Genomic DNA, 19,359 nt, shown 5'->3' with positions numbered 1-19,359 from the left:
CCATAAAGTATATATATACTTGATTGTCATGACATTTGAAGTCGATCTAGCCACGTTCGTTCGTCCGTCTGTCGAAATCACGCTAAATTTCCAAGGAGTAAAGCTAGGCGCTTGAAATTTTGCCCAAATACTTCTTATTTGTGTAGGTCGGTAAATGTAAATGGCCAAATTGACTTCTTGAGCTTCTAGAGGGCGCAATTCTTATCCGATTTGGCTGAAATTTTGCACGAAATGTTTTATTTTGACTTCCAACAACTGTGTCAAGTATGGTCTAAATCAGTCCATAACCTGATATAGCCGCCATATAAACCGATCTCCCGATTAGACTTCTTGAGCATATAAAAGGCACAATTCTCATCCGATTTGGCTGAAATTTTGCACGAAGTGTTTTATTTTGACTTCCAACAACTGTGTCAAGTATGGTCTAAATCAGTCCATATCCTGATATAGCCGCCATATAAACCGATCTCCCGATTAGATTTCTTGGGCTTCTGAAGGGCGCAATTCTTATCCAATATGGATGAAATTTTGCATATGTCGTTTTGGTGCAACTTCCAACTATTGTTTCAAGTATGGTTTAAATCGGTATATTATAACCTGATATAGTTGCCATATAAACCGATCTCCTTGTTGGACTTCTTGAGCCTCTGGAAAACGCAATTATCACTCGACTTGCCTGAAATTTTGGAGGTGGTGTTTTTCTATGACTTGGAGGACACCGTAACGCACAGGTTAGCATGTCCGCCTGTGACGCTGAACGCCTGGGTTCGAATCCTGGCGAGACCATCAGAAAAAATGTTCAGCGGTGGTTTTCCCTAACTTTAATTGCATTAGTGAGGACTCGGCTGTTGGTTTCAATAGCTGTGATAGAGTGTTTCATATTTTCATACCCACCACCGTAGGATCGGGGGTATATTCATGTAGTCTTTCCGTTTGCAACACATTGAAATATCAATTTCCGACCCTACAAAGTATATAGATATCGGATCGTCGTAAAATTCTAAGACGATTTAACGATGTCCGTGCGTATAGATATCGGATCGTCGTAAAATTCTAAGACGATTTAACGATGTCCGTGTGTCTGTCCCTCCGTCTGTTGTAATCATTCTACAGCCTTCAAAAATTGAGATACGTCTTTTTGACGCACGCTGGTTAAGTTCTTGAACGGGCCAAATCGGACCATATTAGGATATAGCTGCTATATAGACCGATTTTCCGATAAAGCATCTAATGCCAATAAATGCTTTATTTTTCATCCGATTTCGCTGAAATTTGAAACAGTGAGTAGTTTCAGGCCTCCCGACATCCAATCGGGGTGCCAAATATGGTCCATATCGGACTATATTTATATATAACTGTCGTATATACCGATCCGCCGATAAAGGATCTGAAGCCCATAAAAGCTTTATTTTTTACCCGATTTTGTTGAAATTTGAAATATAAAATTCAACAGTGACTTATATTTATTAGACCAACCAATATCCGTGTCGAATTTGGGTGCATAAGTTATCCAATTTTCACCGGATTGTGTCGAAAGGGGGTTTTCATATATACCCGAGGTGGTGGGTATCAAAAGTTCGGCCCGGCCGAACTTAATGGCTTTTTACTTTTTATTTGAAAACTTGATGATTTTTGTCCAAATAGACGATAATGGAGAGTCCCCCGTAGAAATAAACGGACTTAGCCTTTTTATTTTTAACCCTGAATTTGGCGTTGGCTTTTTATACCCTCCACCATAAGATGGGGGGTATACTAATTTCGTCATTCTGTTTGTAACTACTCGAAATATTCGTCTGAGACCCCATAAAGTATATATATTCTTGATCGTCGCGACATTTTATGTCGATCTAGCCATGTCCGTCCGTCCGTCCGTCCGTCTGTCTGTCGAAAGCACGCTAACTTCCGAAGGAGTAAAGCTAGCCGCTTGAAATTTTGCACAAATACTTTTTATTAGTGTAGGTTGGTTGGTATTGTAAATGGGCCATATCGGTCCATGTTTTGATATAGCTGCCATATAAACCGATCTTGGGTCTTGACTTCTTGAGCCTCTAGAGTGCGCAATTCTTATCCGAATAGAATGAAATTTTGCACGACGTGTTTTGCTATGAACAGCTGTGCCAAGTATGATTCAAATGGGTTAATAACCTGATATAGCTGCCATATAAACCGATCTGGGATCTTGACTTCTTGAGCCTCTAGAGGTCGCAATTATTATCCGATTGGAATGAAATTTTGCACGACGTGTTTTGTTATGATATCCAACAACTGTGCCAAGTATAGTTTAAATCGGTCCATAACCTGATATAGCTGTCATATAAACCGATCTTGGGTATTGACTTCTTGAGCCTCTAGAGGGCGCAATTCTTATCCGATTTGAATGAATTTTGGCACAACGTATTTTGTTGTGATATCCAACAACTGTGCCAAATGGGGTTCAAATGGGTTCATAACCTGATATAGCTGTCATATAAACCGATCTGGGATTTTGACTTCTTGAGTCTCTATAGGTCGCAATTATTATCCGATTTGCCTGAAATTTTGTACGACGTATTCTCTCATGACCATCAACATACACGTTTATTATGGTCTGAATCGGTCTATAGCCCGATACAGCTCCCATATAAATCGATCTCTCTATTTTACTTCTTGAGCCCCCAAAGGGCTCAATTCTTATTCAAATTGGCTGACATTTTACACAGGTCTCCAACATATAATTTAATTGTGGTCCAAACCGGACCATAACTTGATATCGTTCTAATAGCAGAGTAAATCTTTTCTTATATCCTTTTTTGCCTAAGAAGAGATGCCGGGAAAAGAACTCGACAAATGCGATTCATCGTGGAGGGTATATAAGATTCGGCCCGGCCGAACTTAGCACGCTTTTACTTGTTTTCCTGAAGATTGTCAATTCGCATGACCACCGTGGTGCACAGCGAAATGGATAGATTCGCGGTCATTCTTACAGATTTAGTTATAATGGCATTAATTTATTTAATTAATTTAATTTTTAATTAGTGCAAGTAGCAAACAATATCTATGTTCAAGAAAGCACTAAAAGTAATGTGTGTAAATAAATGTGTGGGTTTCGTCGATTAGTATGCACAGTTTTTGCAAATGTATGAGCCTTAACCCAACCAAAGAGTCAATAGTCAAACTCATCAAAAATCGCTAGCGGTGAATCCAAATAAGAGACGTGGAGCCTGGAGTCAAATTTGAGTGTCGAAAGAGAAACAGCGAGACTGGTGGTAAAGATTACAGTTTTTACACTTTTGAATAACTTCGAAGTATACGAAATTTTAAAAATTTAAACTGTATTGCAATTTAACACTTAAAAGAATTTGCATATCTTATATTTAAAAAATCAATATGTGTTTGTTTGTCGGTTTGATTGTGTATTCCTTATAGAGTCAAAAACAGCTGGGGGCGGACTCTCTCCCTTACCCTAATTTTCAGAAACGTCAGATCTCGGTGATGGGTGGTGCGATTTAAGCAAAATTTTGTGTGCTCTCTTTAAGTATCCTAAAAAAAAAAAAAAAATATATATATATATATATATATATATATATATATATATATATATATATATATATATATATATATATATATATATATATATATATATATATATATATATATATATATATATAGACCAATCATGACAATATGGGATTCCAATAAAAGGTATTTAAGAGTAGAAAACGTATCTGCTATCCAATCGTCGGAATAAGTTTTTGGGGGACCACCCCAATCCCCAAAACACCCCTAAATCGGATATATTTACCAACCTTGGCAATGTGGGACCAAGACTGGGGGTGCACCTCTTCCGCAAAACACCCCCCAAACAGGACTTATTTACTCATCATGGCAATATGGGGCTCAAATAAAAGTGTATAGAGGGCCGCCCCTTCCAAAAACAACCCCCAAATTTACTACAATTGCAATTTGGGCTCAAATGAAAGGTCTTTGGTAGTAAAGCACGAATCTGACAACATTATTGGGGAAAAAGTGTATGTGGGGCCACCCCACCCCCATAACACTACCCATATAGGACGTATTTGCTGACCATTCCAATATGAGGCTGTAATAAGAAGTATTTTAGAGTAGAACACCAGGGCCAAGTCACCATCCCACAAAACATCCCCGAAACCGATCATGTTTGCCTACTATGGAAATGAATGAAATGAAAGGAATTTGGAAGTAGACCACGAATCTGTATCAGCATTCGAGACCAACTCCCTAGGGGACGTCCCACCCCCATAACAACGCCCAAATAGGACGTATTTGCTCACCATGACAATTTTGGGTCTTAAAGGGAGTGGATCTCGATATTGATAGTTTTTAGGGCCCATACCCTAAACTGGGCATATTTGCTGACTTTTCCAATAAGGTGTTTTAATGAAAGGTATTTGAGATTAGAAAACGAATTTGATATCAAATTTTAAGGCCAATGGCAATATGGGCTACAAATAAATGATATTTGAGAGTAGAGCACGATGCTGATATATTTTCAGGGATAAGTGTTTAGGGGCCACCCCACTCCATAAAATACCCCTAAATCGGGCATATTTACCAACCACGTCAATGTGGGGCTCAAATGAAAGGTATTGGGGTCTACCCCTTCCCTTAAACACCCCACAAACAACAATTATTTACCACAATATGGGGCTCAAATAAAGGTATTTGGGAGAAGAAAATTTCATCCGAATCGGTCCAGACTTGGATATAGCTCCAATATATATGCATCGCCCTATTTACACTTATAAGGCTGTAATAAAAACAATTTGTAAACGTTCTGCACAAAATTTGGCACGGATAGTTTTGTTACTGATCTTAACATATGTGCGAGATTTCATCAAAATCGGTTCAGATTTGGATGTAACACCCATACATATTTACCGCCAGATTTGCACTTATGTGGCCGTAGTAACAACAATTTTCAAACGATATGTTTTATAGTCGGCTCAGTTTTAGATATAGCTCTCATATACATATACATTTATATATTGCCCGAATTTATAATTGTAGGGTAGGTGTAGGGTATTACATAGTCAGCTCCGCCCGACTTTTGCCTTTCCTTACTGTTTTTTTTTTATTAATTTAAAACATACATCGGCAATTTTGTAAGCATGTTAATTTTTTCATATTAAGTTACCATATTTTTAATAAAATTCTCCGAAAATGGTTGGCAACGTAACGAAATTTCATGAAAATGTGGCAAGATTTTCAGAGAGAAATGTGCTGAGAGAAGAGAACTTTGAGAGCGACTCTGCCAAAATAGAATGGATTCTATTTCTACTCTACCCGCGGCGGTTTTTTGCTTTCCCATACAAAATGCATGTAAAACAACTTGACGCTGACTCTGGACCCTTTGATTGGGTTGATTGGAACCGACGAGGGGCTTTAGTCTAGTCCCTCATCGGTTCGTCGTACAGAATGGCTTAATTATTTTTTCTCGCGAAGTGCACTATCTGTCAACGAGTTTTAGTTGGGTGTGTGTATTATAGTTAAGAACCATAACATACACAAGCAACGAAAAATGGCGCGAACTAGTATCATACTCAAAATCAGAGTTGCACTAATCACTGATTTTGACAGATAGTGCACTCAATATTTTGTTGTTGGTCTTTTAAACAAACGTGATATGTTTTTTTTTTTTAATTTGATCATTATGTGATTGTTGGTGTTAACAAATGGTAATATGTGATATATGGGAGTTTTATTTGTTAAATGTAATATGGTTACAGAATGAAAAATATTACAAATATTTTTAATATTTCATTGAAACCGGATGAAAAATGCTCCTTTTAAGGACTCAATACTCTGTTTCGGGGGATCGGTCTATATGGCAGCTATATCCAAATACGGTCTGATCTGGACCACATTCAACAAAAAGGTTTGAGGGTCTACCAAAACTCACTGATCCAAATTTCATCGAAATCGAAAAAAATGCTCCTTTTATGGGCTCAATACTATACACATGAACGATATTTGGGTGTGAGTGCAACCCATACACAAAGAGTAAGAGTAAACTCAAATTCATAACTTCTTTCCAAAGGTAAAAAATACGGAGTATCGACGCCAGCAAAAGTCGATGCTTTTGGTTCTAAAAATAGACAATTGTATTTGTTTACCTTTATAAACAAGAGGTAGGCTGAGTTGGTAGCGCGAGAGCACAGATGTTCAAATCCCGCTGGCGGCAAAACGTAAAGGAAAAAAATACAATAGTTTATTTTTAGAACTAACAGCACCGTCGATACTCCTTATTTTTGGCTACTCTTACAAAGTAGTTATGAATTTTAGTACTCTTACTCTTTGTGTTTGGGTTGCACTCCCACCCAACATATTATTCATGTATAGAGTATTGAGCCCATAAAAACCCTTTTTTCATCCGATTTCGACGAAAGTTAAAACAATGAGTTTTGGTAGACCCCTACACTCCTTTGTCAAATGTGGTCCAGGTAGGGCCATTTTTGGATAAGGCTACCATATAGACCGATCTTATAGAATAGCGTATTAAGTCCATAAAATGAGCATTTTTCATACGATTTCGATGAAGTAAACCTCTACGTTAGAGCTTTTTATACAACGGTACACAATGGGATAATTAAGGGATATAATGGATATGTTACAAGCTTGGAGTAAGTAATAATCTAGCATAATAGACTGGAAAATGCTTCTGAAATTGGTCATATAACAAGATATCGATCAGAAACATACTTGTAAATTGCCAAGGGATGGTTTCAGGTCAATGAGGTTCAGGTTAAGCCGTGACCTGCTCAGTCTCCTGACCTCAATCCCATAGAACATTTATGGGGAGACATTGGAAATATGTTACAGAGGACGGACTGCCAAATGCGGAGGGGCTATGTGTAATGCCTTGCACAAAATCCGTTAAAAGCTATCCCAGGATCACCCTGTAAATAGATGCCAGTATCTTTGTAAGATACATGCCCAGAAGTCATCAAAAAAGGTTATTTCTCTAGGCTTTGTTAGAGAACTGTTTCGAACACATCTGTATGCGTATACATCAGGCGCTAGGGTCCTTTATGGGCAACATCTGTGCTTCCATTTGAATCTCATAATGAATTTTTAGCAAAAAGCGTAGATGGAACAAAAAACTTTGGACGGGAAACAATGAACAACCTTAAATTGGAGGAATGTGCACATGTAATTAAAAATATTTGTAATATTTACATTACATATAGCAGATATAATTACATTACATATAGCAGATATAATGGTCCCATATCCAATTGTATTTACTACCAGATATATTTAAAAACAGCATCAGATATAATTATATATAATTGGATATGGCAGATCCATTTAGATCTAATTAAATCCATCTATATCTTATCCCACATATATTTGGATCTGACCATATCAATTTTTTTTCTAGCTAACAGAATTTTTTTTAATTTTAGATCCGATTAGATATTATTATATATCATTGCATCTATTTGTATCTGGGACAAATTGGGACAATTGTATCTAATTGTATCCAATTAGATCTAATTTGATACAATTGCAACCAATTATATATTACCGTTTTTTGAATCCAGTTACATATGATGCCAGATTTTATTGGATCTGACCATATCAACTTTTTTTTACTAGGGTGGTCAATTTGTGTCATAGGCTCGTCATCGTTATATACCATTGATTGATTGTTTGCACGCGTTTCTTCGGGAATATTTTTCAATTGGGCAGATACATTATTTGATTTTGCGAATATTCTCAATCTGAACCCTCCCAATAATTCGAGATACAATTAATTTTTCGATTTTCAAAAAATTTTGCATCTCGAGATACATTTAATTTTATTTTTATACCCTCCACCATGAGATGGGGGGTATACTAATTTCGTCATTCTGTTTGTAACTGCTCGAAATATTCGTCTGAGACCCCATAAAGTATATATATTCTTGATCGTCGCGAAATTTTATGTTGATCTAGCCATGCCCGTCCGTCCGTCCGTCTGTCAGTCGAAAGCACGCTAACTTCCGAAGGAGTAAAGCTAGCCGCTTGAAATTTTGCATAAATACTTCTTATTAGTGTAGGTCGGTTGGTATTGTAAATGTGCCATATCGGTCCATGTTTTGATATAGCTGCCATATAAACCGATCTTGGGTCTTGACTTCTTGAGCCTCTAGAGTGCGCAATTCTTATCCGATTGCAATGAAATTTTGCACGACGTGCTTTGGTTCTGGTATGGTTCAAATCGGTCCATGACCTGATATACCTGTCATATAAACCGATCTTGAGTCTTGACTTCTTGAGCTTTTAGAGGGCGCAATTCCTACCCGATATGGCTGAAATTTTGAATGACGTATTTTATTCTTACTTCCAACAACTGTGTCAAATAAAGTTCAAATCGGTTCATTACCTTATATAGCTGCCAAATAAACCTATCTGGATCTTGACTTCTTGAGGTCGCAATTATTATCCGATTTGCCTGGAATTTTGTAGGACGGATCCTTTCATGACCATTAACATACGTGTTTATTATGGTCTGAATCGGTATATAGTCGATACAGCTCCCATATAAATCGATCTCTATATTTTACTTCTTGAGACCCCAAAGGGCTCAGTTCTTATTCGAATTGGCTGACATTTTACACATATAATTTAATTGTGGTCCAAACCGGACCCTATCTTGATATCGCTCTAATAGCAGAGCAAATCTTTTCTTATATCCTTTTTTGCCTAAGAAGAAATGCCGGAAAAGGAACTCGACAATTGCGACCCATGGTGGAGGGTATATAAGATTCGGCCCGGCCGAACTTAGCACGCTTTTACTTGTTTTTTTTTATTTTTTGTTATTATACAACCTTTAACCTTTAGTGTGCGGCTCGTATCCAACGAAAACAAAAGCGTCTCCTTTTACACCTAATTTCGATAGGTCTGGCTTTTTGTCAAGTACCACAGCTTTGCATCCAAAAGTTTTAAAATATTAAACAGACGGTTTTCTACCTGTCCATCGTTCAAATGGCGTTAAATTTACCAAAACTGTTGTTGGTAAACGATTTTTAATAAAACACTGATGTTTACGGCCTCTGTCCACAAATATTTGGGCATTTTGGATTCTTCCAACAAGCAACGAATCACCTCCATTATTGTTCGGTTTGCTTTTACCGTAAGAAATTTTTAAATTCATTAAATATTCGGTACCATTATCGCTTCTTAACCGTTTCAAATCATATCCAGTTTGCCTTTCCATTTCTAACAAATAAGACTTAAATACGGTAAGAGCACCAGATTTAGAAATTAAATGGAAATATAATATCTGCTATCGATGAAAGCTCTAAAACATTTGGCACCTCCTTGAGATTCAATCCGCATTGGACCGCAAACATATGTGTGGATCAATTCTAGTGGCTTACTCGTCACAATGGTTCTAACGGGTTTAAATAGACGATGGGACATCTAGCATAATGAGCATGTAATACAAGAGTTGCAATTATCAAAATTGCCTTCTTAGCTGTTAACCATTTGATTTGCTTCCAATTTCTTTAAATCGTTAAAATTCAAGTATCCAAATCGTTTGTGCCAAAGAAATTACTTTCTATTTTCGGTCGTTTAAATAGCGTAGTTCGTATTAGCGTTTATTTCGGAATTGAAACTTCCCGAATCGATCAAAATTTTCGCCCTTATCTTTAGAAAATTTTATGGTAAATCCATGCTCAGTCATTTTGCTAACTGAAAGAAAATTAGATTTCAATTTATGACACACATTGCCGTATGCTCCGTATTAGACCATATTGGACACAGTTATAGCATTTTACATTCTTGTACTTATCTTTTGGTATGGTATTGGAATTTTCTAACTCCGATATTTGACAATCTGTTGCCGTTGCAGAAACATTCAGAACGATTCCACTAGATCCCAGTAGTCCTGAGTAATCAGAAGATTCCGCATCTGCACAGGCTATGATGCATTATTTTCAGGTTGCAGATTGTCGAATTGAAAATTTTAACTAAATTTTTAAAAATTTATTTTCAAATCTACAGATATTAATTTGAGGCTCCGATTTTACAATTAATTGAACCTTGATATAGACTAACTATTATTCGAAAGTTATAACCTCTTTTTAACAGATTAAGCAATGGGTCCCTTACGCAATTCTGGGCCCATAATCTTTGTTGTAAATTAAATTGGAGTAAAACAAGTGTGACTTCGTTTAATCAAGTATAACAAACAAGTGGCGTGAGTTTTATTTAAAGAAACTGAAAACCAACAGTACGACAACAAATGACATAACATAAAATATACACTAACAAATAAAGCCTAATAAAGAACAAAGCATAGATTATAAAACAGATGACATTCAATTAAACATTGCTCGATCATACTGTTCTTTATTTGCACAATAGTTCCAAAAATTATATATAGGAGATATAATTGTATCTATACCCATATTCAAATTTATCTACTACCAGATATAGTTATATATAGCATCAGATATAATTATATATGGCAGATCCATTTGGATCTTATTAGATCCAACTTTATCTTATCCCAGATATATTTGAATCTGACCACCCGTGTAAAAAAAATTGATATGGTCAGATCCAAATACATCTGGGATAAGATAAAATTGGATCTAATTAGATTCGATTGGATCTGCCATATATAATTATATCTGATGCTATACATAACTATATCTGGAAGTAGATATATTTGGATATGGGAGCAGATATAATTAAATCTGCTATATATAATTGTTGGAACTACTGTGCAAAAAAATAGGCGATATAGCCAATTTTCGAACTTAACCTGCCTGTGCTCAATATCTCTATTTTAAAAGACTGTAGGGTGATTTCAACAAACAGATGGACGGACATGGCTGGATCGCCTTAGATTTTTACAACGTTCAGGATTATATACATTATATGGTCGCAAATGGATACTTCGATGTGTTGCAAACGGAATGACAAAACAAATATACCCCCATAATTCGGTGTCGGGTATACAAACGTTAAAGTTTTAGTTGAATAAACTAAATTTTACTTGTAGAGAGAAGTATAAAAATTTTAAGAGATCATCTTACATATACGGTCTTATTTTATTTTGTGCCCCACTGAATTACAGCGTTGCAATTCTGGGCTTTTTGTATCAAATTTTGTTTACTTTCAATTTTTAGGGTTTGCACTTTTTGGATTATTTAGTTTGGCCGACCATCCGGCCCATTTCGATTTTGGTAAATTTTTGTCGGAATTGTATTTTTATACCCAAAGTCATAGGATAGGGGGTATATCCATTTAGTCGTTTTGTTCAATACATATGGAAATATCCATTTCGACCCTATATTCGTGATCGTCGTAAAATTCTAAGACGATTTAACTATGTCCATCCGTCAAGAATTAAGATATTTGACTGAAATTTGGAACAGAACCATATTCGTTTCCAAACGCAAGTTAAGTTCGAGATTGGGCCAAACCGGAATATATTTGAATAAAGTTGCCATATAGACCGATCTACCGATTAAGGTTCTTAAGCCCATAACAACCGCACTTCGCTGTAAAGGCTGGTACTTCATTCACTTTCCGCGATATTTTTCGCCGATTACTTTTTTTAGATAATAGATTTTAGCAAAAAACTCGCTGATTTCATTCAGTAGGACATTCCCTTATTACTTATGGTAAAATGTTAATATCTTTGATATATGTGTAGTGTTTGAAAAAAATAATCGCGAAAAACATGAGGTTTGAACGGTGAAAAACGAAAACAGTACCAGCCTTAATTTGGAACAATGAATTGCAAAAGTACCCCAGATATTCCGATAGAATGTGGTTAATATCGGACTATATATAAATATAGCTGACATATGTCGATCTGCTCATTTGAGGTTTTGAGCATTTTTACTCCATTTTGCTATTTCCCCAAAATGAATAATTTCGGTCAAAAAACTTATTTTGTTCACAAATACTAATACATGTGGTATCCAAAGTTCGGGGTGGCCGGTTATATTATCGTATATCATTAAATAAATAATAACAGTTACAAGAATGTTGCGAGTATTTTGATTTAGTTTACATTTTTGGTCGGCTGTGAAGAAACTTTGTGGTTTTTTGAACAATTTTGGTCGGAAAATTTTATTGTAGTGGCAACGCTGAGATTTATAACTTCATGCAATCGTTTCTTTGCTTAGCTCTCTCGCATATGCCCATATTACTTATCACCTACCGCACAGCGGGAGAAAATCACAAAAACAAACTTGTAAAAAATATGCCGTGTGGGAACGGCTAAAGATATCTCTTTGAAATTTCGAGGGGTTAGATCTGAGGTGTTAGCGAGGCCCTAGGTTGTCCGGGCGGCTTTTGGAAGGCCCTTAAAGTTAGTCACCACGCTATTTCGGATGCCAAATCTTGTAATCCGGTTTGTAATCCGATTTCCATTTTTTTTTGCTGGACAGTGCTCAAAAATCCCTACAAAAAAGTCCGCTTGAGGTCTACAATATCTCCAATGGTTTGGGGGATATTCGACTTTTCTACAATTTTGACCGAGACCAATTGACGAAGGCATTTGTGGCTCGATTTCCTTTTTATGCATGATTTGGATTCGTGACAATATTTACAACGACTTTGCGGCAGAAGTGTCAATATTTGATAATTTAGTTAAAAGTTATACAGTTTGGAATTCAAAAAATGTGAAAAACGGTATTTTTTGCATTTTTGGTCAAAAATAGTATTTTCATTGATTAGTCTTTATTGAAAAAAATTGCTTAAATACCTTATATTTTCTCTTTTTTTTGTGAAGAGGACATATTTACATACGCATCTAGCGTTTTAAGTGAAATTTGAAAAAGATATGTATTATGCTTTTACGTTGTAATAAAAGACAGTTTAAAACTAAAGATATTTTATTCCATTAATTTGCGTGTGTTCGCTACTACTTATAGTACAAGAATGAGCAAAACTAAAAAGACTACAGTGTGTGTGTATGAGCGGTCTTCTGCGCATCACTTATATGCGTTGCCACATTCTCAAGCTGCTTGTTGATGCCACATTCAAGTGTGACAATAAGGGTTACCCTAACATCTCCCCTTTTAAGATGGTATCGTTTCCATAAACTTTGCATTATTACCTTCGCCTTTGAAATCACCGGACCTATTAAGCCTAATGGATCATACAGCCTTGCAATGCATGACAAAACAGTGCGCTTAGTAACAGAACCTTTTTCAAAAGCAGGACAAAAGGTGAAAATTAAAACATCTGCTTTCGGGACCCACATCAGGCTTAATGTCTTGGTAATATCTGTCCCATCGTGAAATTTTAAAAATTGTTCGCAATCCACAGCTGAAACACCTTTCAATACCTCTGGTACATTTGAACACCACTTTCTTATTTTGAAATTGGCCAAATTCAGGAGATCAGTCACTTGCCGTTTAATCTCCAAAACTTCTTCTACAGAGCTACCGCCAGTCAGAAGGTCATCAACATAAAAATCACGCCTTACTATTTTAGCACCAAATGGATATGACTTTTCCTCATCGTATGCAAGTTGGTGCAGAGCTCGAATTGCTAAAAATGCTGCGGGTTTGGCGCCATATGTCACAGTATCTAATTTAAATGTTTGGATTTTTTCAGATGTACCGTTTCTCCACAGCACGCATTGTAGGTAGTCATCGGGATAAGACATTTTCACACAACGATACATCTTGCAAATATCCCCGCTTAGAGCTACCTTCAAAAATCGAAAACGCAAAAGAGAGTCAAACAATTTTGGTTGAATTGTTGGTCCAGCATAAAGTATATCATTTAATGATAAACCAGTGGTTGCTTTTGCTGAACCACCAAACACAACACGCAGCTTTTTTGTTGTGCTGTCTTCTTTTCGTACGCAATGTGAGGTAGAAAGTATGTTTGTGTGTGCTTCGGAAGAGATGCGACCATAGACATATGATTTAACTTCGAGTACTCCTTCATAAAATTTACATACTGCAGCTTTAACTCCGGTTGTTTGTCTAGTTTTCTCTCAAGCACTTTAAAACGACGTAGGGCCTGCTCATATGAATCTCCAAGATCATTCCAATTCTGCTTTTTAGGCAGTAGCACAGAATATTCTCCCGATTGAAGACGAATGGTGTTTTCTCTAAAATGACGCTCGCAAAAATCATCATCATTTGAAGAGATATCTAAGAAATTATTTTCTACTTGCCAAAAACTTTGAACTACTTCTGTCAGACTCTCATTTTCAACGCATTTGCACGCTGCAGCTAACAAACATACCTTTGACGAACTAGAAACTCCACCTGATGCTACCCAGCCCAACAACGTTTTCTGCAATATTGGATAATTGCCGCTCAGCTTAATTTTCCCAACGCATAAGAGATCGAAAAATAGCCCAGCACCTATTAAAATATCGATGCGTCGCTGGCCATCGAAGTTAGGATCAGCTAGTTTTAAATTTGGGGGTATGCCTGAGTTATTCATGTTGGCAACAGAAACGGGTTGATAATCGGTGATAGTGGGTACAACAAGAGCAGAAAATGAAGTTGTGTAGTCTCGATGACGTGACTGGATGGTAAGATCTACTGAAGTATCTGCCACGAAGTTTCCATTGCCTATGCCAAAAACGGTTACCGCAGACTCATTCAGTTTTAGTCGCAATTGATTTGCAGCACGACTTGTAATAAAATTCAGTTGTGATGCTGAATCCAATAAGGCACGATAAGGTATGAGCTCACCATGTTGACCTTTGATTAAAATGATGGCCGTTGCTAACAAAATGTTCGTGCTAGAATGGGACTCGACGGTTGCACACGGTAATGATGATACAAGAGCAGATCGCGAAGTGTTTGATTCCGTCTGTTGAGTCACTGCACTCTCCGATGTTTCATTAGCCACATTTTCTATTGGGTTGTCTAAAAAGTAATTGCGGATTTTTTAAAAGAAAGTAAATGCATTTTTAATAAAACTTAGAATGAACTTTAATCAAATATATTATTGCCATTTTGTTCGATAACCTTTTGTCATCTTCCTGGCAAATTAAGCATTCCACGCTCATAGAACTTCTGGCCTTTATCTGCAAAAAACTGAACCAAGTGCGATTTTATAGCCTCATCATTGCCGAAAGTTTTGCCATTTAAGGAGTTCTGCAAAGATCGAAATAAATGGTAGTCTGATAATGCAAGGTCAGGGCTATATGGTGGATGCATCAAAAGTTCCCAGCCAAGCTCACTCAGTTTTTGGCGAGTGACCAAAGATGTGTGCGGTCCAGCGTTGTCCTGGTGAAATATGGCACCTTTACAATTGACCAATTCTGGTCGCTTCTCCTTGATGGCTGTATTCAATTTGTCCAATTGTTGACAGTAAACATCCGAATAAATCGTTTGGTTCCTTGGAAGCAGCTCAAAATATACCACACCCTTCCAATCCCACCAAACAGACAGCATAATCTTCTTTTGGTGGATATCAGCCTTTGAAGTGGTTTGAGCTGGTTCACCATGCTTGGACCATGATCGTTTTCGACTAACGTTGTTGTAAACAATCCATTTTTCATCTCCAGTTATGATTCGTTTTAAAAACGGATTGAATTCATTGCGTTTAAGGTGCACAAGCGTTGATTCGGTTTGTTAAATGAATTTCTTTCAATACATGTGGTACCCAAACAAATGTAAACAAAATTTCGTGCATTTTTTTTTAAAGCAAGCTAAAAGTAACAGCTGATAACTGACAGAAGAAAGAATGCAATTACAGAGTCACAAGTCGTTGAAAAAATTTGTCAACGCCGACTATATGAAAAATCCGCAATTACTTTTTAGGCAACCCAATATATGGTACTTTCTTTGTAAATTGAGATAGAGCTCTGAATTTTGAAACTTAAGTACACCATGGCAAATTTAATTGGATGATTAGAAGAGTTTTGGAAATTTTTACATTTAGGTACCAACCCAATATATGCATCATACTGTGGTGTGTTGATGAGCACATTCGACAGCGAGAAGCCTTAGACTTTTTCAACATATGACCTTTCTTCAGGCAGTTTTAACACAATTGGAACCTTTTTGCTTCCTTAAACCTTACAGTCGGAGGCAGATTTTCAAAACTGGCACAACTGGTAATGTAATGACCTTGGGCGTCACAAAAAACACATGTTGGATTAGGGACCGTAGCTGCTACAAGCGCATTGCGGCCTGAAGAGCTCCATTTTTTGTTCGCCTTGGGAGTACTTACGCCCATTGCATTTTCCAAATTTTCAAGCATTCTGCATCTACGTTCCAAAAACGACGACAGGGACAACCACGTAGGCAGTTTATTACTTTGTTAGTCTTCTTCCCATTTCGATTGAGACTTCGAATCCAATTTTGAAGTCACCAGGTAAACCAAGAAGCCGTCTGCAATTTCTTCTTGCTTGCATATAGATTGTAGGGCTCGCATATGTGAATTTGCACGCATTTGCACGCTGCAGCTAACAAACATACCTTTGACGAACTAGAAACTCCACCTGATGCTACCCAGCCCAACAACGTTTTCTGCAATATTGGATAATTGCCGCTCAGCTTAATTTTCCCAACGCATAAGAGATCGAAAAATAGCCCAGCACCTATTAAAATATCGATGCGTCGCTGGCCATCGAAGTTAGGATCAGCTAGTTTTAAATTTGGGGGTATGCCTGAGTTATTCATGTTGGCAACAGAAACGGGTTGATAATCGGTGATAGTGGGTACAACAAGAGCAGAAAATGAAGTTGTGTAGTCTCGATGACGTGACTGGATGGTAAGATCTACTGAAGTATCTGCCACGAAGTTTCCATTGCCTATGCCAAAAACGGTTACCGCAGACTCATTCAGTTTTAGTCGCAATTGATTTGCAGCACGACTTGTAATAAAATTCAGTTGTGATGCTGAATCCAATAAGGCACGATAAGGTATGAGCTCACCATGTTGACCTTTGATTAAAATGATGGCCGTTGCTAACAAAATGTTCGTGCTAGAATGGGACTCGACGGTTGCACACGGTAATGATGATACAAGAGCAGATCGCGAAGTGTTTGATTCCGTCTGTTGAGTCACTGCACTCTCCGATGTTTCATTAGCCACATTTTCTATTGGGTTGTCTAAAAAGTAATTGCGGATTTTTTAAAAGAAAGTAAATGCATTTTTAATAAAACTTAGAATGAACTTTAATCAAATATATTATTGCCATTTTGTTCGATAACCTTTTGTCATCTTCCTGGCAAATTAAGCATTCCACGCTCATAGAACTTCTGGCCTTTATCTGCAAAAAACTGAACCAAGTGCGATTTTATAGCCTCATCATTGCCGAAAGGTTTTGCCATTTAAGGAGTTCTGCAAAGATCGAAATAAATGGTAGTCTGATAATGCAAGGTCAGGGCTATATGGTGGATGCATCAAAAGTTCCCAGCCAAGCTCACTCAGTTTTTGGCGAGTGACCAAAGATGTGTGCGGTCCAGCGTTGTCCTGGTGAAATATGGCACCTTTACAATTGACCAATTCTGGTCGCTTCTCCTTGATGGCTGTATTCAATTTGTCCAATTGTTGACAGTAAACATCCGAATAAATCGTTTGGTTCCTTGGAAGCAGCTCAAAATATACCACACCCTTCCAATCCCACCAAACAGACAGCATAATCTTCTTTTGGTGGATATCAGCCTTTGAAGTGGTTTGAGCTGGTTCACCATGCTTGGACCATGATCGTTTTCGACTAACGTTGTTGTAAACAATCCATTTTTCATCTCCAGTTATGATTCGTTTTAAAAACGGATCGAATTCATTGCGTTTAAGGTGCACAAGCGTTGATTCGGTTTGTTAAATGAATTTCTTTCAATACATGTGGTACCCAAACAAATGTAAACAAAATTTCGCGCATTTTTTTTTAAAGCAAGCTAAAAGTAACAGCTGATAACTGACAGAAGAAAGAATGCAATTACAGAGTCACAAGTCGTTGAAAAAATTTGTCAACGCCGACTATATGAAAAATCCGCAATTACTTTTTAGGCAACCCAATATATGGTACTTTCTTTGTAAATTGAGATAGAGCTCTGAATTTTGAAACTTAAGTACACCATGGCAAATTTAATTGGATGATTAGAAGAGTTTTGGAAATTTTTACATTTAGGTACCAACCCAATATATGCATCATACTGTGGTGTGTTGATGAGCACATTCGACAGCGAGAAGCCTTAGACTTTTTCAACATATGACCTTTCTTCAGGCAGTTTAAACACAATTGGAACCTTTTTGCTTCCTTAAACCTTACAGTCGGAGGCAGATTTTCAAAACTGGCACAACTGGTAATGTAATGACCTTGGGCGTCACAAAAAACACATGTTGGATTAGGGACCGTAGATGCTACAAGCGCATTGCGGCCTGAAGAGCTCCATTTTTTGTTCGCCTTGGGAGTACTTACGCCCATTGCATTTTCCAAATTTTCAAGCATTCTGCATCTACGTTCCAAAAACGACGACAGGGACAACCACGTAGGCAGTTTATTACTTTGTTAGTCTTCTTCCCATTTCGATTGAGACTTCGAATCCAATTTTGAAGTCACCAGGTAAACCAAGAAGCCGTCTGCAATTTCTTCTTGCTTGCATATAGATTGTAGGGCTCGCATATGTGAATTTAACTTATCACTAAGTTGGCGTAGGTTAACAGCAGAACCTTTATCGGCACATTTTAAATTAAAAATTTCGCATACGTGAGCTTGAAAATTGAGAAGCTTGTTGTCAAACCTGTTGCGAAAAAGTTCGAGGGCTTTATCGTAGTTTTCTTCAGTGGGATCCAAAGAGGAAATCGTGTCCAACGCTGCACCTGTTACACTCACTCGAAGGTGCTGAAATTTTTCAATTTTACTGAGATCAACATCATTGTCTATTACCGTGGTGAACATTGCTATGAATCCTGGCCAGTCCGTGTACGATCCATTAAATTGGGGAATCTTTAATTCCGGCAAGCGTATTTTGCGTTGTGGCGTGGTTTCGTCCAATGAAAACTGACGTACCATTGAGGTGTGTGATAAACCTGGTCGCTTTCGTTTGTTATCCTGGATTCTCTGGAGAGTTTAGCCTTGACTTCGAAAAATATGTTGACAAAACTAGAGACAAAATCAGAATCAAAGTCGCCCAAATCACATTCCAGCATAGACAATTGGGCTTCCTCAAATGTATTATACAACCCATCAACATACCCAAGTGGAACAGCAATGTCAGACTCGTCCATCTCACCCAAAAGATTTGCTGTCAGCGAAATATTTAAGACAGTTAATTGCCTATGCAGGACTCCAATCCGTTTCTTATAAAGCTGAAATTTTGATGCTTCATTGCTTCGACGATCTGTTGGCGGAGCTTCCTCATTATGAGACATGGTTTAGCAATCAACATAAAAAAACCAAAAT

The 19,359-nt window shown here is 37.3% G+C and overlaps 1 protein-coding gene across 1 annotated transcript; it reads right to left on the bottom strand.

The window, feature by feature from the left end:
* Nucleotides 1-18,465: 18,465 nt before the first annotated feature.
* LOC131996699 (uncharacterized) lies at nucleotides 18,466-18,969 on the bottom strand. The gene has a single exon (XM_059366441.1). It carries the CDS (start codon nucleotides 18,967-18,969, stop codon nucleotides 18,466-18,468), a length of 504 nt encoding a protein of 167 aa, XP_059222424.1.
* Nucleotides 18,970-19,359: the final 390 nt, after the last annotated feature.

The sequence above is a fragment of the Stomoxys calcitrans genome, chromosome 1, assembly GCF_963082655.1.
Source record: "Stomoxys calcitrans chromosome 1, idStoCalc2.1, whole genome shotgun sequence".
Lineage (NCBI taxonomy): Eukaryota > Metazoa > Arthropoda > Insecta > Diptera > Muscidae > Stomoxys > Stomoxys calcitrans.
Note: the sequence above shows the minus strand (reverse complement) of the source record. Positions and strands in the feature narration are given on the sequence as shown.